The sequence below is a fragment of the Loxodonta africana genome, chromosome X, assembly GCF_030014295.1.
Source record: "Loxodonta africana isolate mLoxAfr1 chromosome X, mLoxAfr1.hap2, whole genome shotgun sequence".
NCBI classification, from domain to species: Eukaryota; Metazoa; Chordata; class Mammalia; order Proboscidea; family Elephantidae; genus Loxodonta; species Loxodonta africana.
In genome coordinates, this window is record NC_087369.1 from 158,482,256 (window position 1) to 158,508,745 (window position 26,490).

At 39.3% G+C, this 26,490-nt stretch overlaps 1 protein-coding gene across 6 annotated transcripts in view; it reads left to right on the top strand.

Moving 5' to 3' along the window:
• SLC9A6 (solute carrier family 9 member A6) overlaps positions 1-26,490 on the top strand; it is a 55,388-nt gene that overhangs the window by 14,147 nt on the left and 14,751 nt on the right. For all 6 annotated transcript variants that reach the window (XR_010319654.1, XR_010319655.1, XR_010319656.1 and 3 more), the window contains 8 exons: positions 2,152-2,257; positions 7,915-8,061; positions 9,844-9,944; positions 10,247-10,335; positions 12,576-12,689; positions 18,839-18,950; positions 19,970-20,123; positions 25,608-25,638. Coding sequence is in view for 2 of the 6 variants with exons in the window: in XM_064277640.1 (XP_064133710.1) it covers positions 2,152-2,257; positions 7,915-8,061; positions 9,844-9,944; positions 10,247-10,335; positions 12,576-12,689; positions 18,839-18,950; positions 19,970-20,123; positions 25,608-25,638 (854 nt within the window). In the remaining 4 variants the exon portion in view is untranslated. The remainder of the gene's footprint in view (positions 1-2,151; positions 2,258-7,914; positions 8,062-9,843; positions 9,945-10,246; positions 10,336-12,575; positions 12,690-18,838; positions 18,951-19,969; positions 20,124-25,607; positions 25,639-26,490) is intronic.

Genomic DNA, 26,490 nt, shown 5'->3' on the forward strand with positions numbered 1-26,490 from the left:
TCTGGTAGTTTCAAACCACTGACCTTTTGGTTAGCAGTCAATCGCTTTGACCACTGCACCACCAGGGCTCCAGCTGTAAGAGATTAGCCAGATTAATGAAAAGGATAATAATTGTACAGTTTCTTTCAAGCTTCTAGAAAACCAGTTCCCTAAAAATCTTCTGTTTACATTCCGCTACCAGCATTTAAGGAGTCCTGGTGATGCAGTGGTTAAGAGCTCAGCCGCTAACCAAAAGGTTGGCCGTTTGAATCCACGAGCCACTCCTTAGAAACCCTGTGGGGCAGTTCTCCATCTTGTAGGGTTGTCATGAGTCAGATTCGACTCCATGGCAGTGGGTTTGGTTTTGGGGTTTTACCTGGATTTAACAGTAAGAGAAAAACAGTTTTAAAATGATTGTTACAAGGCAGTTGAGCTAACACAGATACCGTTTTGGGTCATTGGTGTGCTTTAACATACATTAAATAATTGTTCTTATAAAATTGGACTTAAGGTTATAAAATTGTTACTGTTTTGATATTAGCGCAGCTTGTTTCCCTTGTGCTTTTTAGTGTCAGATCTTCTAAAAAATAATGTAGAATGAATTTAATTGTATTGAGTTAGGTTTATTTTTTCTAAAATAGTATTGGCAAGTTTAACAGCTGCATTTAAATTAGGAGGCTAGAGAAAATGTAGGCTGAAGAAGTAAGGGTAGGCACATAGACTGAAGTTTTAGGACTAAGAATGGAAGTTTTCTTTTATTATATAGTACTTCATGATTCTGATAGAGGTTTGTTCTGTTTTACCTTTTGACCTTGTAAGTTAATCATCTTCTTTAATTGTCTTCCAGCACAATTAAATGTAGAATCCTAAGGTTATCTCTGAATTCCTGTGTTAACTCTGACAATGCAAGGCATTATAGGAAGGAGAAAAAATGCACTCTATGTAAGAGATGATTTTAAAACATCAGGCAGAAGACCATTTTAGACATTTATGTAGTTTAGTATTTTTTAAACTGGAGATCAAATCGTTTCCTTAAAGACTTATCAAGGCTGCCCACTTACATTGTCAGTATGAAAGTAGAATGGTTTCTGCAAGGAGCCAGTGGTCTTGGTTTTCTGTGTCTTCTAACTGAAAGCAAGCTCCTCTACTTTTCAAAGCCTGTGAGAAACTGGAATCGATCAGACTGGCTACGTTACTTCAACCTTCTACTTTGTTTTGGGAGGAGTATGACCCGAATAGTGCAGTTACAGATCTTTGGCTTAAATAAGTTGTACGGTTATATTTTTTTCTGAATTGTATAGGCATTCGTCCCAATTGTATGGCAAGGGTGGGCCATAAGTTCTTTCAAAATTCTGCCATCTTGCTCCCACCTTCCTTTTCCGTCTCTCTTTGTAAGCTTCAGTATCAGTATATTCTAGATGAAATGCTCTACAGTAGAAACTATATGTTTTAAAATGCAAGAATCCTGTTTTTTACTTGGCATCGAGGGGGCTCTTCCATCTCTAGTTATATTAGTTTTTCACGTCTGCTTGAGTTTATTTAGCTAGTGAGCTGTATGTGACTCAGCAATGAAGGTTATAATGCAACTTCCATATCATATGATTTTTCAAGGATTCTTGTGTAATACTTTTCCTAAAAGAAGACTCTTTTCTTCTCATGCTGTACTGTCCTGATAGTTGGCTTCTTTTGTTAAATATAGCAGCTGTAATTCTGGTCATATGTTTTACCCCAGCCAAAAACTAAACCTGTGTTTTCATTTCCTCTCTTTGCTAAACTGATGTGCTTAAAATTTGCACATCAGATAGAAGTGAGTTGTAAGGCTCCAAGTAAAAAATGAACTTTTTAGCAGGACACACTTTTTTCATCATCAAATTCTGAATCTATCCGTCATGGAAAAGAAATGTAAAAGACAAGATTAGTAATATTTGCATGAAGAATATAATCTTACTCAGCCCTTTTAAGGTTATTTTCAGGGAGAGAAAAAGGAGGTAGTGAGTGTACGTAATTAGGGAAAGAAAAATATTGGTATAAAATTACTAAATTTTTAATATGGTAAGGGAATGTTTACTAGGTTTGATTTCTAAGGGAAAGAGACGAAATTCCAAATAACTATTGTAATTATCTATTGAGGGGGTGTATTATTTGTAATATCTGGTTCTTTCCATTTGCTAGTGACCGTTCTTGCCATATTCCATGAACTTCAAGTTGATGTTGAACTCTATGCGCTTCTTTTTGGTGAAAGTGTCCTCAATGATGCTGTTGCCATAGTGCTCTCTTCGTAAGTTGTTTTCCTCATATCTTCTGTACAGTAAATATTAGGGTACTAGGAACCGAAAGTCACTTATCGAATGAAATATAGTATGAATGGAGATGTTTGGAAGAACGAGTCATTTTTTTACTTTTGAAGCCATGCATACCTTATAGATAATTTGGAAAATGAAGGGAAGAAAAAAATGATACATAGTCCTACTGTCTAAAGATAATTACTATAAATATTCTAGGACTTTCCTTTGACTCTTTTTTTTTTCTATGTATAGTATTTTTGCACAGTTGTGATTGTAGTATATGCATATAATTTTGTATTTAACATTATAACAAAATTTTATTTTTTATTAAATTAAAATTTTTAGAATAGATAATATATTCACATGGTTCAGAAATCACCTTCACGTTCTTACTCTTGTCCTCATCTACCCTGTCCCCCACCACCCCTTATAGGTAACCATTTAAAATTTTTTCTTGTATTTCTATTTATTCAAATACAAGCTTTTAAAATAAAAAAAAATGGGAGACAAATATTTATTCATTTTTGCCTCCCATTTTTTTTATTTTAAAAGTAACAACTACATCTGTTCTATACCTAGCTTTTTCTTACTTTAACAGCATATTCTACAGATCATTCCATATCAAAACAGAGTTTCCTCATTCTTTTTTTGCAGCTGCATTGTATTATCTGTGAACTGTACTATAGTTTATTCAATCAGTCCCCTACCGCTGGATACTTGGAGTGTTTTCGAGCTTCTGCTGTCACACACAATGCTGCAGTGATTAGCCTTGAACTTAACTCGTTTCATACATGCGTAGGTATATTGGTAGGGTAAATTCTCAGAAGTGAGATTGCTGGATTAAAGGATAAATATGTTGGTAATTTTGTTAGACCTTGCTAAATTGGCTGTCAAAGGAATTGTACCATTTTGCATGTTAACCAGTAAAGTATGGGGGTGCCTGTTTCCTCACAGCTTCCCCAACAAAGTATTTGTCACACTTTTATGTTTTTGCCAATTTGATAATTGAGAAATATCTCATTGTAGTTTAACTTGTATTTTTCTTGTTTAAAATTTCAGAAAAACTTTTTAATCTTTAGAAGTATTAAATAATATACTTTTTATTGAAGATAATTATTGAAATCAGTGATACTTTCTGTAATTATAGAAATTACAATACATGTTATTAAAAGGTTTTGTAGATGGAAAAAATGGGTCTGAACCTCTGAGGAACTCAATCTTGACTGTCTACTCCTACTAAGCAAATATACAGCTGTATAGACAGTTGCCTTTACCCCATTCTAGAACTTCTATGAGAGAGAAGTAAAAGTTCTTCATATATTTTCTCTCTCTCTTTTTTTATTTCCCTCCTTAATTTCCACTTTGATAACTATAAAACAGTGGTAATAAGTCACTGACTCTGGTTTGTGTAAACTGATTGCCTTCCTGCAAAGTAGAAAATTATTTTTTCTTAGATGACTCTAACACTAAAACCTTAATTAAGATAAACAAAAGGTCAGATCCTTTTTTGTGAATGCAGTGTATATAAATTTACCCTCCTCATATTGTCAGAATTTTTTTGTATCTGTTTTTTTTCTATAAATAGCTAATGTAAATTTAGAGAAATAAAATCTAAAGACTGTAGCTCATATTGATACTGAATGTAAGCACCTTCAATGACGACAGATGCAAAGTAAAAGTTTTATATTATTTGACGGTAGGAAAACATGACTGTTGTAACTTGTGTGTTATTAAAAAAAATGAGACTACAAAGGTTGTTGAAGCTTTCAGAACATAGGTACATGCGAGGTCACCGGTGTTACCAGGCGAAGAGAATAAGGTACAGGCAGTTGCTTTGAGCATCAGTTCCCTATCCTGGCAAATTATTACGCTACTTAATCATCTTACTGCTAAGTGTTCCTTCTTCGTTGCCGTAATGGATTAAGAGATAGAAAATCTCTCTCTGGCCCTATGTGAAGCTCATGTGCCCTGTGCCTTAGCTTTTCCATTAATAAAGTAACTCTCTTCTTGCAACTTTAAGAACAGCTGAATAGTGTAAAAGGAAGAAAGCTCACTGAAAGGTTTTGAGCTTGGGAGTATAAATATCAGTGTTGGTGAAAAATAGATGTGTTAAAGGGAGAATGCCCTTCCCGTAGCACTTCTCACAAAGGGACGTGCTTGCCCTTCTATTGCAGCCTTTCTTGGGGAAGATTCTGTGAGAGAATGAAGCCTTCTAGAAATGGATTTGAGTGACTCTTTTCTCACTTCTCCTAAGGATGCTATAAGTTAATTCATCATATACTCTGGTACAACTCTGGTAGAGAAGGGTTATATCCAGAGTGTATCCTAAGAGGGAAATTGTTAGCCGTGTACTTGTCTTAATGGAGCTGAGCAAATAGGTTACTAGCTGGAGGGCTCAGCAAAATGCTTATCATCAGCTTTCATTTTCCTTTTATGTGTTCCAAAGGACGTTCCGTAGGAATAGTCTATTTCCAGCCAGCATTTTGAAAAATGTGGCCAAGGAGAAATAAGGTTGTCGAATATCTTTTCTCCAGTTGGTTGCTATATTGTCATGTGTTATTTTATTTTATTTTTTTATATCATCATGTTTTAATGTGGTCAAATCTTATTTATGGTGGTAGGGCCCTTTTGTGTAGGTACGGTAGCATATTAAAGGCTATTCCATACAATATCAAACAATATCAAATATCAAACAATATCAAATATCAAGCAATATCAAATCTACTGTTCCCAAAATGATCTGGTTACTTTGAACATTTAAAGTCAGATGTTTAAAATGTTTGGTTCTCCTTGAGCCTCAGAAATTTCTAAATGCAACCACCAGAAATTAATGTGAGTGCTATACTTACAATAAAATAGACACAGATTAGGAAATTTTAATTTGCTCTTAGTTTTTGTTTTGTTTTGCTTACTTGAACTAGGGGAGATATGAAGAGAAATTGGTGTAGATAGCACAGCAACCACCTTTTTTTTTCCTTTATTCAGAAAAATTGGAGTAACCACAGGAAGAATTCATTATATTTGTAGGAATGTGTTTTTCCGTGTTCTCTGCTTTGACATGACTTGTATGATGTCTTTGAGTCAGGACTTTTTGTAACACTGGTACCTTAATTATCTGAGATGAGAAGTGATTTAGTAATGGTGAACACTCTTGTCAGGGACCTGCTGGCAACAGTGATATTCCCAGCCATTTCTCTTTCCTGTGGTGGCTGCTGTCATAGAAGCTTTCGTAGACCAGCTTTGGACTGTAAGTTCAAGATGGAGAGTGGCTCCCGTAATTGCCTGCCCGGTCCGTTACACAGTGGCTTTCTTTCAGAAGTTTGCGGTGGACGGTCCAGCTGGGTATGCTAGACGTACTGTTGAGTGAATTTTAATTTCTTGGAAGGCCTTTCAAGCCCTTTTTCTTGTCTAGAAAAGTCCATTTCAGTGAATATGAATAGATACCAAGCATTTGGTCCATTTTGGTATTCCAAATCAGAAGAATGTGGCATCAGGATCGGAGGAAGACACTTTAACAACCTGCATTATGCAGATGACAGAGCCTTGCTTGCTGAAAGTGAAGAGGACTTGAAGTACTTACTGGTGAAGATCAAAGAACACAGCCTTCAGTATGGATTGCACCTCAACATAAAGAAAACAAAAATCCTCACAACTGGACCAATGAGCAACATCATGATAAATGGAGAAAAGATTGAAGTTGTCAAGGATTTCGTTTTACTTGGATCCGCAATCACCACGCATGTGATCGGCAGCCAGGAAATCAAAAGACGCGTTGCATTGGGTAAATCTGCTGAAAAAGATCTCTTTAAAGTGTTAAAAAGCAGAGAGGTCACCTTGAAGACTAAGGTGTGCCTGACCCAAGCCATGATATTTTCAATCGCATCATATGCATGTGAAAGCTAGACAATGAATAAGGAAGACCAAAGAAGAGTTGACACCTTTGAATTGTGGTGTTAGTGAAATATATTGAATATACCATGGACTGCCAAAAGAACGAACAAATCTGTCTTGGAAGAAGTGCAGCCAGAATGCTCCTTAGAGGCAAAGATGGTGAGACTGCATCTTACATAGTTTGGACATGTTGTCAGGAGGGATTAGTCCCTGGAGAAGGACATCATGCTTGGCAGAGTACAGGGTCAGCAGAAAAGAGGAAGACCCTCAACGAGGTGGATTGACACAGTGGCTGCAACAATGAGCTCAAGCATAATGATTGTGAGGATGGCGCAGAACCGGGCATTGTTTTGTTCTGTTGTGCATAGGGTCGCTATGAGTCGGAACTGACTCGATGGCACCTAGCAACAACAACAACAAAGGTTGAAAAGGTACTTCAGTCATCTTTGTTTTTCCCATAGGAAAAACAAACTGTGATGAGATTGAGTTTTGCACAATATTCTTTATATTCTCAGGCCTCTGATGGAAATAAGTGGAATTTTTCATTAGTTTGTTCACGTTAGTACGTTAGGGCTTTCAGACATTTGGGCTTTAGGACACTCAGGCACTGGTAAATCTTAGAGTCACGAAACAATAGTGCTGTTCAGTGTCTTGAGGATGGAGGGAAAGGCTCCATACAGCTTTCATGTAGAAAAAGGACTTCTAAATGTCCTGCTTCCTGAAAGTGTCATTTAAGTAAGAGCTGAATTTTCTTGTTACCTGGATACACTGGTGGGTTTTTGGTAACCTTTTGTCCCTTTTTTTTTTTTGTCCTTATTTCAGCAATTTGAATCCAAAGTTTCTTTCCTTCTCTGATTTCATCTTTCAAGTGCTATACTAGATACAGGTTTCCCCCGCTATCCAGATGTAGTCTCCTATGAAGCCTTTTGTAAACCGAAATGGGGTAAAGCGAAGAAGCAATTACCGTTAATATACAGGAAAAAATTTTGAGTGTTTCCTTACCCCCCAAAACAACCCACCAAATCATACCAAATAACACATAAAACCTAAAATAATGCTAATATATAGTAAAAGCAGGAATGATAAAATGAACACAGCCTATATAAAGTAGAAATAATGTGTACAGTGTTGTGCCATTTACCAGAATCGGGAAGACAGCGAGCACGCTGGAGGCTGAGCGGGGGTGGTGATGATGGGAGTCCCAGTAACCTAGCTAGCAATGGCACATGGGGCTGGGTTGAAGGGCCGGGGTTCCAGTCCCGCGGAAGAGTGGGGTTTATGCTAACTGCACTTGCCGAAGGATGAGTCCTACTATTAGAGAAATGCACAGGGGACGATGAGTCCAGGATGGGATCTTGCGAAGCATGGTGTGTTTATACGTCACCAGGCATTTGGCTGGATGTGGCTTGGTTGTTCGATAAGGGTGGATGAGTTTGAAAGGAGCTTGCTCAAGCCACTATGTAAAACGGGTGGCAAAGGCCTTGATGTAGATACTTTACCAAATATCTGGCTTGCTCTTGAGGAGTGAGAATGGGTGTGGCTCTCTTGTTGAACGCTATTTTTGCTTTTTGCCTTTTTTTTAAAAAAATAAAAGCAAAAATTTTCTTCAGATTCTTTCAGGTAGTGAAGACAAGTACTAATGTAGGTGTTTCTTAAGAGCGAAGTGGCATAAAGCAAACTTTTGAGAAGCAGGGGATATCTGTCATAGTTTTTAAAGTACCATTTGCTCATAGAAGTAAGAGCAATCTCTCTTTTGTAGCTCGATAGTGGCCTACCAGCCAGCTGGAGACAACAGTCACACCTTTGATGTCACAGCCATGTTCAAGTCCATTGGGATTTTCCTGGGGATCTTCAGTGGATCTTTTGCGATGGGTGCTGCTACTGGGGTGGTGACAGCTTTAATATCCTTTTATTACATTTGTCGTTTCTTGTTAACCTGACAGAGTAGTTGAATGCTGTGTTCAGTGGTTTCTCCTAATTCCATAGTTGGAATTATGTTATAATTATTAACTGTATAACCAAGTTTGAAAACATTAAAAAACCAAACCTGTTACCTTCAAGTGGATTCTGACTCATAGCGACCCTAGAGGACAGAGTAGAACTGTCCCATAGGGTTTCCCAGGAGCGCCTGGTGGATTCAAACTGCCAGCATTTTGGTTAGCAGCCTTAGCTCTTAACCATTATGCCACCAGGGTTTCCTTGAAAACATTAGGCAATAATATTTACCAATAAATAAATAAATTAATTAATTAACTTCACTGTTTTGCATAGTGCCCTAGGGCCTTAGGTTCAAAGGTCTAATGAGATGCAGTGACCCTTTGGGGGTGAAGTTTTAAGGTTGTAGGTTGAATTGATATAAAGCATAAAGGTAGAGATAGTTCAAAGAGCCTCTGTGTGTTCTGTGCTCAGCCTGGCAGTCTTTGGCTCTTTGTTTAATAAGACAAATAGGACCTGTTGCCAAGTGAACAAAATATGGTCCCTGTGTTAGGATATATAGGAGTACATCTCAGCTCTCCTTGATTTTAACCTTTCTGCTTTAGAGTCCTGAGCTGGAAGCCAAAGGAACCTAGGTTGTAGTCCTGGCACTGCCACTGGTTAACTATTAGAAGTATTGGGCTGGTCATTCTTGTACTCCTTCAAGAAACATTTACTGAGTGCCTGCTATATGCCAGATGCTATGCTAGGCTCTGAGTAACAAAGATAAATGAGACAAATGTGCGCCCTGCCTTCGTGGAGTTCACGGTAGAGTGGCAGACACAAGCATGTTAGAAGCTTTTAGACTTTGCCTCTTTGGACTTCAGCGTAGGAAAGTGAGGGGGCAGAGATGGCGGTAAAGGTGATTGGGACTGACTGGATGAGTTCTAAAGAGTTTCCAAATCTGAAACTTCCAAGGCGCTCTTATATAAAGCAAATACGTTATTCTTTTATAAGGATCTCGAAGTTTGCCTTGTGGTGGAAGGACTTGCTTTATGGCCTTTTACAGGCGAACTGAAGCATAAAGGAGCAGTAGAAAGAGTTCCGAAGCAAAAGCCAGGACAGATAGTATCTCTTCCCCATTATCTTATAAGCTCCTTGAGAGTAGGAGTATATCTTGTTAATCTTTTCGTTGTTAATCATTCGTTAGAGTAAATCTAGATTCTAGCCTAAGATTTGTCACAGCTTGACACAGCTGCTACCTCAATGTACAAATACTTTTTAGACTAGTATAAGTCAGTGATGTGCCTCAGTTTCTTCCTCATGAAACGCCCTGTGTCACAGAGGTTTTAGAGGAGAAAATAACTGTGAAATCCCATGGAACTCACTTGTTTTTATCAATGTAAATTGCTATAATTAGGGAAGCCATCTTGCTTGGGGTTGCAAATTAATAGTCAGAGTTCAGGTGTTATGTATCTGATCTGTGGCTCTGGTGTTTACCTGTCCTTTTCTGCATGGTTTCTGGAAGCAAGGTATGTGATACCCATAAAACAATTGGCTTGACTGAGCTGTAAGACGTCCTCACTGAAGGAGACTGCTGACTCTCAGCAAAGTGCTCATTTTAAGAGTTACTTCACTTTGGTGCCTCCTCATTCTGTGACTGTTAGAAGGATGAGAGAATCCCTCTTGTTTTTATGGTTGCCTTGCTATGATTTTCCTAGCCACACTTCTGTATTAAGAGATCGTGTCACCAGCCTTAACGGTCTTACGTAACAAAGTTCACCAAATTACGAGAGTTCCAGTTGTTGGAGACGGGCCTGTTCTTCTTGATGTCCTGGAGTACCTTTCTCCTGGCTGAAGCGTGGGGTTTCACAGGTAGGTTGCTTTCTCTTTATGATCTTAAACCCTCACAAGAAGTGACTTTGCCAGTCACTTGTTCAACAAGTGGACAAACTCCGCTACTATTTGAACATGCTTATTATGGCTGGAATTTATGCTCCCACTTTAGAGTGTAAAAGAAGATTTTCAATAGACATGGTCCCTCTCAACAAAGTAAGTCACAAATGAGAATTCTAACATAAGCATATAACCTACTTCTCTAAAATAAGAACCTTCAGTAAAAAAAAAGTTGTGAACCATCCTTTTATATGTGAACTCGGAACTCATTGTCTTTATAGGTGTGGTTGCAGTATTGTTTTGTGGCATCACACAGGCACATTATACGTACAATAACTTGTCCACGGAGTCTCAACATAGAACTAAACAGGTAAGAGAAACTTCATAGTTCGTGAATAAACTATTCCTCTCAGCATAACAGAAGTCTTTTTACCCAAAAATAACCTTTGATCTGCTTTAAAACGATAATCTGCTAATTTCAGCACCTTTTCCTTTGACTCCAGAAATTGATGGGACAGGCAAGCTGAAGGTTGGCAGCTTTTAGGGTGGCACTGGGTCAGCAGAATAGACATTTAGGGCTGCAACAACCAGTCAGTTAGCTTGCTTTCCTCTTAGTGTTTTTCCAGCATAAGAGGAATATTTTGGAAGCTCATTCTGGTCTAACTAGAGCTATTGCTGTGTGATACAGAGGAAATTAACTTCTGATCTGCCTAGAGCTACTGCTGTCTGATCCAGATAAGATGAACTCCTTCAGTCTTCATTTCAGGCACTGCAGAGCTACAGTAATGCAGAGGTTGGCAAACCGAGGCCCTTGTCTAGTTTTGTAAAGTCTGGGAGCTAAGAAGTGTTTTTAGATTTTTAAAGGTGGGCTAAAAAAAGAAGAATAGTATTTTGTGATATGTGAAAGTTATAGGAAATTCAGATTTCATTGTCCATCAGTAAAGTTTTATTGGAACACAGCCATGCCCATTCATTTATAGTCTATGGCTGTTTTTGCAACTGCAACAGCAGGTTCGAGTAGGCATGACAGAGACCACTGTGTGGTCTGCAAAGCCTAAATTATTTACTGTCTGGCTCTTTACAGAAAAAGTTTGCCAACCCTGGTATAGTGGATTAAAACATGCGCTCCGGAGTCATTGTATTGTTTCAAATCCCAGTCCCACACTTTCTTGCAGCTGACCTGGGCAAGTTACATATCGGCTCAACACTTCAATCTCCTCACTTTTAAAATAGAGATAATAATAGCTACCTACCTTATGGTGTGATTGTGAGATTAAAACAAGATAATGCATCCGAAGTCCTCTGCATATTATCTGGCACATAATAAAAACTTGATAAAGTTTAGCTATTATCCTTAAATAAGCAAATAGTAATAATTGGTATGTTAAATCATTTTAATTTAAATAAGATATATTTATTGATTTCCATTTCTATTCTCATTGTGATTTAGAAAGATTAAATAAATTACCCAAAGGCACATAGCCAGCAAATGGGGAAGACAGAATTCAAGCCTAGGCGTTTTGACTCCTGGGCCCATGTTCTTAACCACTACCCTCTGGTTGTGGAGTAGAGGGTTCCGGTTAAGGAGCAAGAGAGGATAGAGGGATGCCAGATTATGGAGGGCCTTCAACTCATCCATTCAGCACTTAGCATCCCTGCTGTGTTAGTAACATTTGGCTATGCCCTGATGTGAAAGGGGGTGGGCAGGGAGCCTGGGGGAGGGTCCAGGGCACAGGACTGCAATATGTAAGCCCTGTGCTTAGGGAACTTGCTCCCCAAATGAGGGGCAAGACCCTGGTGAAAAGTGAAATCAGCACACAGCAAGGCAGTGATACAAGAGCTGGCACAAGATACCCTGTGCTAGGATGAAAGAAGTTGAACTGGATCTTATAAAGAGGGAAGTACTTTGAAATGGCCATTTTGAGAGAGTTATTTGGTGGGGGTGTGGGAAATGGGGGTGGGGGGTAGGGGAGAAGTTGGAGGCAGGGTTCCAGTTAGGATCCTTTTGTAGCATTATGGATAAGAAGTGATGAGAGCTAGACTAGGGCAATGGCAGGGGCACAGGAAATATTCCGAAAGAAAAATGGGCAGGATTTGGAGGAGCGTAAACCTGCGTAAAGTAAACAAAAAATGGAGATTTGGAGAAGGGAAGCTGATTGGGGCAAGTGAGGAAGTAACATTTCTGGCTTTTTCTTTGGGGCTAGAAATGTCATGTCTCCATTCTCTCCCCTCTGAATCACATATCTTAAGGTGTGTATGTGAACTTTACAAGGAGCCCCTGGTGGCGCAATGGTTAAGTGCTCAGCTGCTAACGGAAACGTTGGTGGTTGGAACCCACCAGCTGCTCTGCGGGAGAAGGATGTGGCAGTCTGCTTCCATAATGATTAAAGCCTTGGAAACCCTATGGGGCAGTTAGTTCTACTCTGTCCTACAGGGTCTCTTTGAGTTGTAATCGATGGGACAGTAATGGGTTGTTTTTTTTTTTTTTTTTTTTGGTTACATGAACTTTATGTATTTGAAATATCTGTTTCATTATTTTAGTAAAACTCGTGTTTTCAAATTATGTAACTCAGTTTTGTTACTGGACTAACTTTTTCAATTTTCTTTCAGTTGTTTGAGCTTCTCAATTTCTTGGCAGAGAATTTCATCTTCTCCTACATGGGGCTGACACTGTTCACCTTCCAAAACCATGTTTTTAACCCAACATTTGTAGTAGGAGCTTTTGTATCCTTTACTATGTGTTTTCTTTGGAAAATGTCTTTAAAAATTGAAATTTTCATGTGTTCTGAAGGGGTGATGTGGTTGATAAGAATACATCTAAATATATAAAAATTTCCTGTGATTAAAACAAACAAGGATTTCAACCTTTTTTCCTATCTTAAAATACTAGAATGACATTTTTGTTTATTGCGTAAATAGTGTTGATAGATTAAACGACAGAAAAGTCTTCTACCATCCTAGCAGCCCCAAAAGAGAAAACTGGTTGCCCTCTATTACTAAAGAGAAGGAGAGATTGGATATTGGGGAACAGTTAGCAGTCTGTGCCGCTGGGTAGTAGTTGAAAGATAATGAGAGACTGAATGAGGCTAATCTTTTTCCTTCTGTCTGTTTCCCTACGCCTGTCTCTGTTTCTCGCCTCTCCCTTCTTTATCTTCTCCTCTCTCTGTCTCCCCACCCCAAGAGCAAATTGAGTCTAAGAAAAAAAAAAAACAGTTGAAAGGGAGAAGCTGAGTATATGAAAGAGAGCAATCAGTAGTACTAGCCTGGTGAGGAGGCAGGAGGAAATGGAGTCCAAAGCCTAGGGAGAGGATTGTCCTTCAGTAGGAGGTGCATGGCTCCTCCACTGTCACAGGAGAGGATAGGCTATGTAGAGATGAAGGCACAGTTGTGAGATGGAGTTTCTGTCTGATGGCTTCTGTTTTTACCTGTAAAGTAGGAGGTGAGGTCATCTGCCGAGAGGGAGATACGGAGCAGATTACCTTAAAACAGCCACTTAAAAAATATTATCTCATAAGCCTTCTGAGAGACAGGTATCCAGGATCCAGAATTTCTCATGAGGTTGCAGTCATACTGTTAGCTGGGACTGCAATTTCTTTTTTTTTTTATTGCACTGTAGATGAAGTTTTACAAAACAAATTAGCTTCTCATTAAATAATCAGTACACATATTGTTGTATGACATTGGTTAACAACCCCACAGCATGTCAGCACTCTCCCTTCTCGACCTTGGGTTCCCTATTACCAGATTTCCTGTCCCCTCCTGCCTTCTTATCCTTGTCCCTGGGCAGGTGTGCCCCTTTAGTCTCATTTTGTTTTATGGACCTCTCTCATCTTTGGCTGAAGGGTGAACCTCAGGAGTGAATTCATTACTGAGCTAAAAGGGTGTCCAGGGGCCATACTCTCAGGGTTTCTCCAGTCTCTGTCAGGCCAGCAAGTCTGGTCTTTCTTTTTGAGTTAGAATTTTGTTCTACATTTTTCTCCGGCTCTGCCCGGGACCCTCTATTGTGGTCTGTGTCAGAGCAGTTGGTGGTGGCAGCCGGGCACCATCTAGTTGTACTGGACTCAGTCTGGTGGAGGTCATGATAGTTGTGGTCCATTAGTCCTTTGGACTAATCTTTCCCTTGTATCTTTAGTTTTCTTCATTCTCCCTTGCTTCCAGAGGAGTGGGACCATTGGAGTATCCTAGATGGCTGCTCACAAGCTTTTAAGACCCCAGATGCTACTCACCAAAGTAGAATGTAGAACGTTTTCTTTATAAACTATGTTATGCTAGTTGAGCTAAATGTTCCCCAAGACCACGGTTCCCATAGCCCTAGCCCAGCAATTCAGTCCCTCAGGATGTGTCTATGAAGCTTCCGTGACCTTGCCTTGTACAAGTTGTGCTGGCTTCCCCAGTATTGTGTACTGTCTTACCCTTTACCAAGTTACTGCTTATCTGTTGTCTATTTAGTGTTTTTCCACCCCTACCCCTCCCCTACCTCGTAATCATCAAAGATTGTTTCCTTATATGTGTAAAACCTTTTCATGAGTTTTTATACTAGTGGTCTCATACGATATTTGTCCATTTGTGATTCACTTATTTCACTCAGCCTGGTGCCCTCCAGATTCAGCCATGTCGTGAGATGCTTCCCAGATTCATCATTGTTCTTTATCGTTTTGTAATACTCCATTGTGTGTATATACCAGAGTTTATCCATTCATCTATTGATGGGCATCTAGGTTGTTTCCATCTTTTTGCTATTGTAAACAGTGCTACAGTGAACATGGGTGTGCATATGTCTATTCGTGTGACAACTCTCATTTCTCTAGGATATATTCTTATGAGTGGAATTGCCGGATCATATAGTATTTTTCTATTTCTAGCTTTCTAAGGAAGCGCCATATTGTTTTCCAAAATGGTTGTATCATTTTGTATTCCCATCAGCAGTGTATAAGAGTTCTGATCTCCTCAGTGCCTCTCCAGCATTTGTTATTTTCTGTTTTTTTTTGTTTTTTTTTTATTCCTGCCAGTAACGCTGGGGTGAGATGGTATCTCATTGTGGTTTTGATTCGCATTTTTCGAATGGCTAGTGATTGTGACACTTGAATGTCTTTTTTGGTGAAGTGTGTTTTGTTTTGTTTTGTTATATGATGCTGAATTCTCTTGGCGAGAATTTTTGCATGTATACTCACGAGAGATATTGGTCTGTAATTTTCTTTTTTTGTAGTGTTTTTGCCTGGTTTTGGTATCAGGGTTATGCTGGCTTCATGGAATGAATTCGAAGGTATTGCTTCCTTTTCTATGTTCTGAAATATTTTGAGTCGTACTGGTGTGAGCACTTCTCTGAATGTTTGGTCGAATTCTCCAGTGAAGCCATCTGAGTCAGGGCTTTTTTTGTGGGAAGTTTTTTTAATTACCTTTTCAATCTCTTCTCTTGTTATGGGCCTGTTCAGATTTTCAATATCATTTTGTGTTAGTTTGGGAGGTATTGTGTTGCTAGAAATTTGTCCGTTTCCTCTATGTTTTCAAATCTGTTGGAGTATAGTTTTTCATAATACTCTGTTATGATCCTTTTTATTTCAGTTGGGTCTGTTGGAACGTGGGACTGCAATTTCTGATGACTTGACTGGAGTCGAATGATCCACTCCAAGCTCACTCCCATGGCTGTTGGCAGGGCATCAGTTCTTCTCTGTGTGGACCTCTCCGTAGTGCAGCTCACTGTATGGCTTCTCCAAGAGTGAACTAAGAGAGAGATAGAAAGTACACAAGATGGAAGCTATAGTGTCTTCTATAACCTAATGTTGGAAGTGACAAACTATCATCACTTCTGCCGTATTCTGTTGAACAGACCATCCTGGTACGGTGTGTGAATACTAGGAGGCGGGGGCCATTGGCGATCATCTTGGAGGCTGGCTTCCATAGGTGATAACGAGTTTTGAGGGGACTAGAGAAGGTTTGTGAATTGTTGTAGAGACTGGAAGAGTGAGTTGACCAAAGGAAATGCCATAGGATTTCTGAGCAGTATAAGGGACCTGTTTGAGTTTGGAGATTAGGTATTAACAGTTGAAGCAGTCTGCCCTGTTGTATGACTTTTTCCGGAAGTGTTTAGCTGTAAGCATGGAGAAAAGAGATAAATGAGGATCCATCCAAGGTTGGGATTTGGTCAAATGGATGCAGTGAAAACACAGAGGGGCAAGTGAATTTAGGGCATTGGAAAGAGTATTATTAAAATGATGGATAAGAAGGAATGCAAAGAAAGAGGACTGGTTGTTTGAGGAAAAAGTAGAGGAATCATTGGACTGGAGGCTGCATGCATCAAGGTAGAAAAATGATCAGAGTTGGAGGGTTGAACAAGAAACATGGAAGGAGAGTTATGGTCAGAGAGAAGAATGTTTGAAATTAGTGATTTTCCAAAATGTAAACAAGCCTACCTCAGAATGAAGATTTTGCCAGAAGCATCAGCGGAAATATTTTTAAAATTAAAACGCTATGTAAGATCCTTGTTAGAAAGTGAGATATTACCGAAATGCCATTCTGAAGAGTCTTATTCTGGAAATGAACTTTCAGGCAAAAAAGATAAAGCCCTGTTAATAAGAGAAGAAACTGAACTGGAAGATGACCATGAAATTGGTAACTTCATAACCTGCTAGTCTTTGAGAGATTTTTGAGCAGTCAAGTGGCTTGATGAACTAGCAACACTATATTTAATCTGGAAACAAGGCCAAATATTCTCTGTAGATTTCTGAATCTCTTAGGAATTAAGTTCTTCAATTAAAAATCCTACCATGAAAATTGACTCTTAACAGGAGAGAGTTGTTCTCTTTCTGACTCTGTTGGTTAAACTTAGGTTTGGTTTCATGTGACAAAGACCTAGATGAACAATGCTTAAACAAGATAGAAGTTTCTTTCTTTTTCATGTAAAAGCATGAGGTGGTGTCATCAGGGACCCAAGCTTCTAACTCGTTGCAATAGGGAGTTGCCCTTGTTCTTAACCACCCACAGTGGCTCACTCTCGTGGCTGCCAGTTTCCTTTAAGGACATGACCCAGAAGATGCGCACTTCACTTCTACTTAGCAATCCCGTTGGTTATACCTACCTGCAAGGGAGGCGGGGAATTATATTCTTTATCAGATAAAAGTTGGAGGTGAGGGGTAAGGTGTCTACTACTAAAGAAGAATGGAGAACAGATGGTGGGGGTAACTACGTGTTCTGTTGTTTTATTATTTTTTAAGGGAATCATTTCTTTTAAATAAACTTTTTATTTTAGATTTTACAGAAAAGTTGTGAATTCCCATATACCCCACCACGAGTTTCCTGTTAACATAACTTATTAGCATCTTGTATTAGTATACATTTATCACAGTTAATGAACCAGTACTGATACGTTATTATTAACTGTACTTTATTCACATGTTCTTTGGTTTTACCTAATGTCCTTTTTCTGTTCCAAGATCCCAGCCAGGATATCACATTACAATTAGTCATCGTGTCTCTTTAGGCTCCTCTTGGCTGTAACAGTTTCCCAGACTTTCCTTGTTTGTGATGGCCTTCAGGAGTACTGGTCAGGTATTTCGTAGAATGTCCTTCAGTTGCAATTTGTCTGATGCTTTTCTCATGATTAGACTGGAGTTATTGGGAGGAAGACCACAGAGGTGAGGTGCTATTCTCATTATATCATATCAAGGATATAGACCTATTAACATGTCTTATCAACGTTCATGTTAATCTTGATTGCGGGGCTGAGGTGGTGCATGTCAAGTGTCTCTGCTGTGAAGTTACTCCCACCTTTCATACTGTACTCTTTGGAGACACATCACTGGGTGCAGCCCACGCTTAGGGAGTGGATATCCACACACCCACCTCCTTGAAGGCAGAATGTCCGCATAAATTATTTGGAATTCTTCTCCTTTGGAGATTTGTCTGTTCTCCCCACTTATTGTTTTATTTAATCATTTATTTATATCAGTATGGACTTACGAATATTTATTTTATGCTTTGGGTTATAATCCCATACTACTATATTTTGTTGCTCAAATTGTTCTGGCCATGGCCATTGGGAGCTCTCTTAGTTGGCTCCTGTGTCCCTTTGACATACCCCCATCATTATGTTTTTTGTTAAGTACTTCCTAACTTCTGGCGCTGCAAGTTGGTTCAGGTTCATCTTGTCAATGTAATTACTGCTAATCCATCGTATTACGTCATAGTGATAGGATTTACAGCATAGAGGAAAATCACATAAAATGGTGGACAGTCATACAGTACTGAGAATCATGGCCCGGCTAACCTGACAGATATTTTTGGGGGACAGAATTCAATCCATGACAGCAGTTCAGCCTCTCCTTTGCAGCAGATGGAAGTAGGGACTCAGTGGGACACAACAGGGCTAGCAGGAATTCCAGTGGTAGGAGGTATTTGAGTTTCCCTTTTTCATCGTTCTGAGGAAGAAAAGGAAACTTTAGCCAGTATTGCTGTTCATTTTATCAACACTGGCAATTAAAATGAGTTAACCTATTATATAAATTTTAAACATAGAAATTTAAATGTAAATTTTAAACATGTTTCTATTCATCTAAATAATTTCCTATATGTTAGACCTGCACTGTCCAATTTGGTAGCAGCTAGCCACATGTGATTATTTAAAGTTATATCAAATTAAAATTTCAGTTCTTCAGTCACACTAGCCACATTTCAAGCACTCACCATTTTGGGCAGTGCAGATACAGAACAGTGCCATCATTGCAGAAAGTTCTGTTAGATAGCGTTGCGTTAGATAGCGGAATCAAAAGACTGTTAGAAACTGAGTTCCCTAAGATAATCTTCCACCATCTTGATTGTATAGTCTAAATAATATTGAAAGTAAAAGGAAATCATCCTTAACGTATTAATAATTTCAGATTGCTATTTTCTTGGGAAGAGCTGCCAATATTTACCCACTGTCCCTCTTACTTAATTTGGGTAGAAGAAGTAAGATTGGATCAAATTTTCAACACATGATGATGTTTGCTGGTAAGTTACAACTTTCCTTCTCTTGCCTACCCCAAGAAATCACTCATAATGCACATGCCAGTTTAATGTCAAACTGAAATGATAGGCTGATGTTGTAAGACTCCATTAAACAACGTCAGATAGAAAATTCTTTTTATTGAGTTCCATTCTCTTCTATGGGACTTCTGTGTGTTCTGGTTCAGAAATAATGTTACATGAAGGTGAAAATAAAGATTAATTCATGTTCAAACAAAAACTTGTATGTGAATGTTCATAGCAGCTGTATTCATAGTTGCCCAAAACTGGAAACAATCTGTTTTTCAATGGTTGAGTGGATAAACAAACTGTGGTACATCCTTACAATGGAATACCACTTAGCACTAAAAAGGGACAAACTATTAATACACACATTAACATGGATGAATCTCAGAGACATTGTGCTGAGTGAAAGAAAACAGTCTCAAAAGGTTTCATACTGTATGATTCCATTGATGTGACATTCTCCGAAAGACAGAACCATAGCAATGGCGATCAGGTCAGTGATTGCCAGGGGTTTGGCAGGATAGGGATTGGACTAAAAAGGGGTAGCACAAAGGAATTTTGGGAGGTGATGAAACTGTTCCCTACCTTGATTGTGGTAGTAGTGATGTACCTCTATGCATTTATCAAAACTCATGCAACTGTATACCAAAAAGAGTGCATTTTACAGTATGTAAATTAAAAAATGGAGCCCTGGTGACACAGTGGTTGAGAGCTACGGCTGCTCACCAAAAGGTCAGCAGTTCGAATCCACCAGGCTCTCCTTGGAAACTCTATGGGGAGGTTCTACTCTGTCGTATAGGGTTGCTAAAAATTATTGAAAGATCAATGCATGTGAACATCATATACTAATTCTATTTATTTTTCTCTATTTGTATATGTTAATATATATTGCGTATTTGTTAACATGCTCGTAAGTTTTTAGAATATACTTATATGAATTTATGAAGCTCCCATTGGTAATGAGTTAATAGAAGACATGCCTCTTCATTCCCTTGTAGGGCTTCGTGGTGCAATGGCCTTTGCCCTGGCCATTCGAGACACTGCCACTTATGCCCGGCAGATGATGTTTAGCACCACACTTCTAATTGTGTTTTTCACTGTGTGGGTGTTTGGCGGTGGTACCACTGCGATGTTGTCATGCTTGCATATAAGGTAAGTAGGGACTGGAGACCTCATTTTAATATGAAATTGTAACTCCGTTCATTTTTCTTACAGTCATGAGACAATTTTAGGCTTTGATGAGTCCGTAATGTTTCATTTTAGAAATGGCTAGCAGTGATGGTTGCATAACATGGTGAATGTAGTTGCTATCACTGAATTGTGCGCTTCAAAATGATGAGAACCGCAAAGGTTTTACTACATGTATTTTACCACAGTTTTTTCAAGTCTACAGCATGTATTTTAGGAAAAACTTGAAAATACGCAAAAGAAAAAGAAAAATCATTTGTTAACATCTTGAGGGGTATCTCTCCAGACCTCTTCCTGTGCATGATATATATTTTTAACAAAAAGGGGCAACACTAAAAGTACACTTTTGTAAACTGATTTTTCAGTGTAACATAGTATGGGCATTTATGTTAGCAAATATATTGACATCATAATTTTTAATGGCTGTATAGCTCAGAAGGGGCCCTGGTGGCGCAGTGGTTAAAGTGCTCGACTTTTAACCAAAATGCCGGCTGCTTGAACCCACCAGCCGCTCCTTGGGAGAAAAATGTGGCAGTCTGCTTCCATAAAGATTTACAGCCTTGGAAATCCTAAGGGGGCAGTTTTACTCTGTACTATAGGGTCACTATGAGTCAGAATTGACAGCAAGGGTTTGGTATAGCTCATAATTTATTTGACTGAATCCCTGTTGGTTGTACTTTACCTCAACCCTAATCAACACTAGATATTATCATTCTCTCATTATTATGGTTGTTTCTAACAGTTGTTAGAAACCTAACGATCCGCGGCTGAAATTGTGGGGTCTTAGTCTTAAATGTGTTCTAGTTAATGTATTCAGTTCGAAAGCTCCCTTGTTTCTCCAGAGTTTTGCATTTGTTTCCATGGATACAGCAGCTGCCTTGCTAAAACCTTTGTAAATCTTAGTTCTGTGTTCTTCATAGACCTTAAGAGCTATTGAGCTTCCAGAATCTGCAGAGTTCATTAGAGAAAACAGTATTTCACATTTTATAGAATCTGCTTCCCATTTTTTTCATTTCATTATTCTCTTGCCTTTCTTTTAACATTCTAAAAACCAGCCAGCCCTAAATCACGCTTTGAATGTTCTTATTATCTTCACCTCTGTTTATATTCAAATCTCTTTTTTATGATTTCCGTGCTGTTACTGCATACAATAGAAAATACATGAAATTCATGTTCTTATAACCCTAATTATTACTTCAGAGATGACCTGGCATTTGTTGTGTGTCTACTGCATGCTGAGCATTGTGCTTAGCGCGTTTTACATCCTATCCAGTCACAGTAACTCCACTTTACGTGTGAGGAAAGAGAGCCTCACAAAGATTCTCAGTTGCTGAAGTCATGCAGATAATTAAATGGTGGGCTGAGGAGCTTCTGCTCTCACTTCATTTCTTCTGTGCTGTGTTGTATCATGAAATGAGGGTGGTAAATTTTTGGCAGGAGGAGGTTCCTGTCTTTTCTCACGACCTTGTAAAAGAAGGCTTCTTATTCCACCAAGGAGAACAAAATTAAATATAATTTAGGAAAAATAACATTCTTCAGTAGAATCTCATAGTTTCAAGTAGAATCAGTTCTCTTCCCTAAATGCTCTTGATACCAACAATACACCCACACTTACCCCTACTCCCCTAAACCCCCCAGACTCACCTACTCACATAAAGTTTAATCCCCCTCACGAGCTTTGAAAGCTCTTTGTCTGGCCCCATCTCACCTGCCCTGTAGCATACAGTTTGGCACTTAATTATATCCATTGCCTCACAGGCTTAGATAAATTCATATTCTTGTTTGTTTTGCCTCTTTGAGAACAGAAGCTGTGTTTGCAACTTCTCTTCCCTTCCTCCAAATTTGCCTAGCTTTGGGGATGCTGATAAGCTCTTAAAGTTTAAGATTCACGCAGACTTAGCTTTGGAGTTCTTGCTCATTTACTTACTAATTCTGTGATCTTGGGCAAGTTATTTAACATTTTAAGCCTCACTTTTCCTCATCTGTAGAATGTGTATAACAGTTCTACCTCTTAGGGTTGTTGTGAAGATTCAATGAGGTAATGTATGTAAAGCTCTTAGCACAGCATTTCATTCATTTAGCAAATACTTACTGAGCACCTGGCCATCTGTCAGGCACTGTTTTAGGCTCTAGCTCAGTGGTTCTCAACTCACACGATTGTGCCCCCAGGGGACATTTGGCAGTGTCTGGAGACATTTGTGATTGTCACAACTGGGGGAGGGGGTGCTACTGGCATCTAGTGGATAGAGGCCAGGGATGCTGTGAAGCATTTTACAGTGCACAGGACATGCTTTCCTTTAACCCACTCCCAATACCACCCTCCAAGAAAGAATTATCTGGACCAAAATGTTAGGAATGCCAAGGTTGAGAAACCTTGCTCTAGAAATGTACAGTGATAGTAATGAGAAAAGGTCCTTGGTCTCATCAAGTTTATACTTGAGTGAGATACAATAAACTAGTAAACAAGTAGATGAGTATGACAATTTCAAATGGTATTAAATGCTGTGATGACAATCAAACAAGGTACTGTGATAATGACTGAGGATGGAGGTTTATTTTTTAGGAGGAAGTCAGGAAAGTTCCCTCTGAAAGGTTACATTTGAGCTCAGTCTACCTGTATAACAAGATGTTGCCACTTATACGATGATCAGAAGAAAAGTAGTGCAGGCAGAGGGAAAAGCAAGTGCAAAGGCCCTGAGGCAGGAACAAACTTGGCCTGTTTAATGGACAGAAAAATAAGCCCACGTACCTGGAGTATAGTGATTGAGGGGGAGGTTGGAAATGAGGTTGGGCAAGATCTTATAAAGGTAGCGGTCAACAGACTGTTCCTATAAAGGGCCAGTAGCAAATATTTTAGACTTTGTGGGCCATAAGGTCTCTGTCTCTGTTTTCAGCTCTAGTAGGACAGCAGCCATAGACAATATATAAATTAATTCGTGTGCCTGTGTTCCAATAAAACTTTATTTACAAAAATAGATGACATGTCAGATTTGGCCCATGGGCTGTCATTTGTAGACTCCTGCTATAGGGTCTTGTAGGACATGGTAAAGAGTTTGGATTTTTAAATTACAATTGGAAATCTTGGTGGATTTTTAAGCAAAGGAATGGTATGATCTAATTTGCAGTGTAAAAGGATCACTCTAGCTGTTGTGTGAACAATGGGTCCTCAGTGAGTTAGAGCCAGCCAGCTGTTTCTGCCTCCTTTCACATACTTTGTGACAGTCACATTTGGCTCCCTGCCATTTACCAAACATACTTTGCACTTTTCTGTCTCTGAGCCTTTTTTCATATTGTTCCTTCTGCCTAGAATTCTCCTTTCCTCCTAGTAAATGACTCAGCTAAAGTGCCTCCTTTGATCTCGATCTTTTCTATCGGAACCACTCTTCTGTTTGCGTACCGCTGGGTATCTGTACTCTGGTACTTATGTCATTCAGCCTTGTAATAATAATATTAACAATAATAGCCTTGTTATAATAATAGCTACAGCTTAGTGAGTGTTTTATGATGTATCAAACACTATGCTAAAATCTTTAGATACATTTTTTTTCCTTTAATCTTTGCAGCAACTCTGCATAGTGGACATTATCCCCGTTTTCCAGGTGGTAAAATTAAGGTTCATAGGGCTGTATAACTTGACTAAGTTTACACAGCTAGAATGCAAATGAGTTAAAATTTGAGCCCAGCTCCCCCTGAATTGCAAAGCCCTTAGGAATTACGTTATAGTTATGTCTGCCTCCCCCACTAGTCTGAGCTCCTTGAGGACAGGGGCCATGTCTAATTCATGCCTATGCCCTGTGCCTAGTACAGTGCCTGGCAAATAATAGGTGCTCTATAAATGTTTATTGCATTGAATTGGCTGCAGATAAAGTACAACTGGCTATTACAGATATGCTGTCTTCAAGACCACTAGATGTCACTTTAGATGCATAAATCTGGTTAGAGTTTAATGTGAGTAAGAAGATACTAAATAGCCTCTGGTACTTTTAACAAAGAAGAAATGAACCTTTCTTTGAATTATGAATCTGGTCATGGACATTTGTTTTCAAGTACTGGACCGTGATTCACTTGCATTCCAGATGAGGTCTTGTATCATTTTCTTCCCTTCAATGCTGTTTGTATTCTGGGGTGTTACTGCTACAGGCTTCTTACACTGCTATGTTTTCTGTAGTAGTTAGCTTAATCGATAAACATTTGAGCACCTGTTGTGTGTCAGGTACTGTGCTAGACTCTGGGGATACAGAGATGAATTGAGACATGGCCTTTACCCTCGCGGAGTTCACAGTCTATCTGGGGAGACTGACAGGTAAATAACTATAATCTACTGTGCTAAGTATTATAATAGAGGAATCTAGGAAGTACTGCAAAAGCACAGAGAAATAAATGATTCTGCCTGAGGGAGTCACGAAGTGGTTAACTTGGAACTTGAAAAATGAGTAGAAAAAAATGAGGGAAGGTACATTTCAGATAGAATAGCATGAGCAAAGGACAGAGTTGGGGAGAGGCCTAGTCGGGGCTGGCTAGTACGTAGAAGAGAGTCACGGGAAGTGAGGGTGGAAAGGTAGGTTGGGGTGTAGAGTCACTAGTTTTTAGAAAGTCCTGAGTGCCACACTTGGGACTTTGGACTTGACCCTCTGGGTTGTAACCCACTCTTAGTCTTTTGTCAAGGGAATAACCCAGTGAATTCTATGTTTTAGACAGCTAACTCTAGGGGAGAGCCTGGCAGCTGAAAAACCTCACAGCCAATGGATATAGACGCCATGAATCTGAATGAGGGCCTGAGCATGAGTAGTTGGGATGGAAAGGAGGAAAGACCTGAGAGAGCCTAGAGCAAGAATCACCAGAGTTCGTGAGTGCTCATATTTGGGGGGTAGAGAGAAGCCGAAGAGAACTTCTTCATGAGGAAGCTGTTCCCTGGGAGACAGAAAGCAGGAATTTTAAGTAGATGAAAAAGAATGAAGAACCAAAGCTAAAGTTAGCTATGAAAAAATAGTAATTGGACTCTGTCTCCAGGCATTGTAACAGCATTCTGCCATAAGGGCCAGGAGGTCCAGAAACATGCAGCTCCCTCCCGGAGTTGCATTGTGCCAGCCTTGTGTCTGGAATAGCTCCCCGGTGGCACCTAGTTAGCAACTGAGGCAGTGTTGCTTTCCTTGACTCTGCTTCCAGTGTGTTTACATCCAGAGAAGGAGATGTTCTTTTTCTGAAGCTGGTAAGTGGGATTATCAGGAAGAGAATCATTAGTAGACCCTTCTTGACTTAGAATCCAAGCTGTTGCTAAAGGAAGTGACAGTAGCCAAAACTCTACATCAACAATCAGAGAGAACAAAGAAAATATTAACTATCCCGTAGCTTCTGTGTTGAGAAAAGTAGTTGCCTGACAATGTACACATGTGAATGGATCCTTTTTTGGCTTTGAAATCTCATTTGCCTTTTGTGTTTCTCCTTTAGGGTTGGTGTTGATTCAGACCAAGAACATTTGGTAAATATGTGTTTGTATTGTTCTGGCATTTCTGTCGAATGTGTAGTCTTCTGGAAAGAAAACAATCTACTGTAGGCTTCGTTCCATTATTATTTAGATCCTGTCCCATTCGCATCAGCTTTTAACTGACATAATTCCTGGCTTTTCTCACTACTTGATAGAGACAAAACCAAATTTGCAACAGGGTGTAGTTATCAGGGGTGACAGCATTCATATATGTGGCCATACTGGGCTTTTGCCGCAGAGGAGAGCAATCTCTTAAGTGCTTCTGGGTTTTCAAGTGACTGCTCTGGCATGGGAAGCCGTTTTCCACTTTGGCTTGCGCATGAAGGACTTGCCTCTGATGTAAGCCCCACTCCAGCTGCTCTTCCTGTGTCACTTTCAAATTGGATGACCAGCAGCTGCCCTTGAGAACTGCCTAGAAGCTTTTGAATTTTCAACCAGTGTTCCCTGCCTATTAAGGGGAATGTACTTTCTTACCCTGTGCTTCAACCTTGTCCAGATTTCCTGGCTTGCTTCCATGTGTCATTTTCTCAGTTGTTCCTGGGAACCTGAGCCTGTTGGACTGAGTGCCATGTAACTCGGTTCCCTTTTAGACTGACCACCCCTTTCTGGTATTTTCCATTCGCTTTTTGTGTGTGCGTGTATGCGTGTGTGCACACCGCTGAATACATGACTCTGCTGGACAATATTTATAAGGGTTTATATGAGAAATCAAAGAAATTAGGTTTTGAAGATGGAAGGCATCTCACGGTAGCATTTGGTTTCAAAACACAAGTCTTATGTCTGAAACAAGCCCTGGTATCTTGTCTTCAGGGTGTGGTCAAAAAAAAAGTGATCTGATTTATTCTC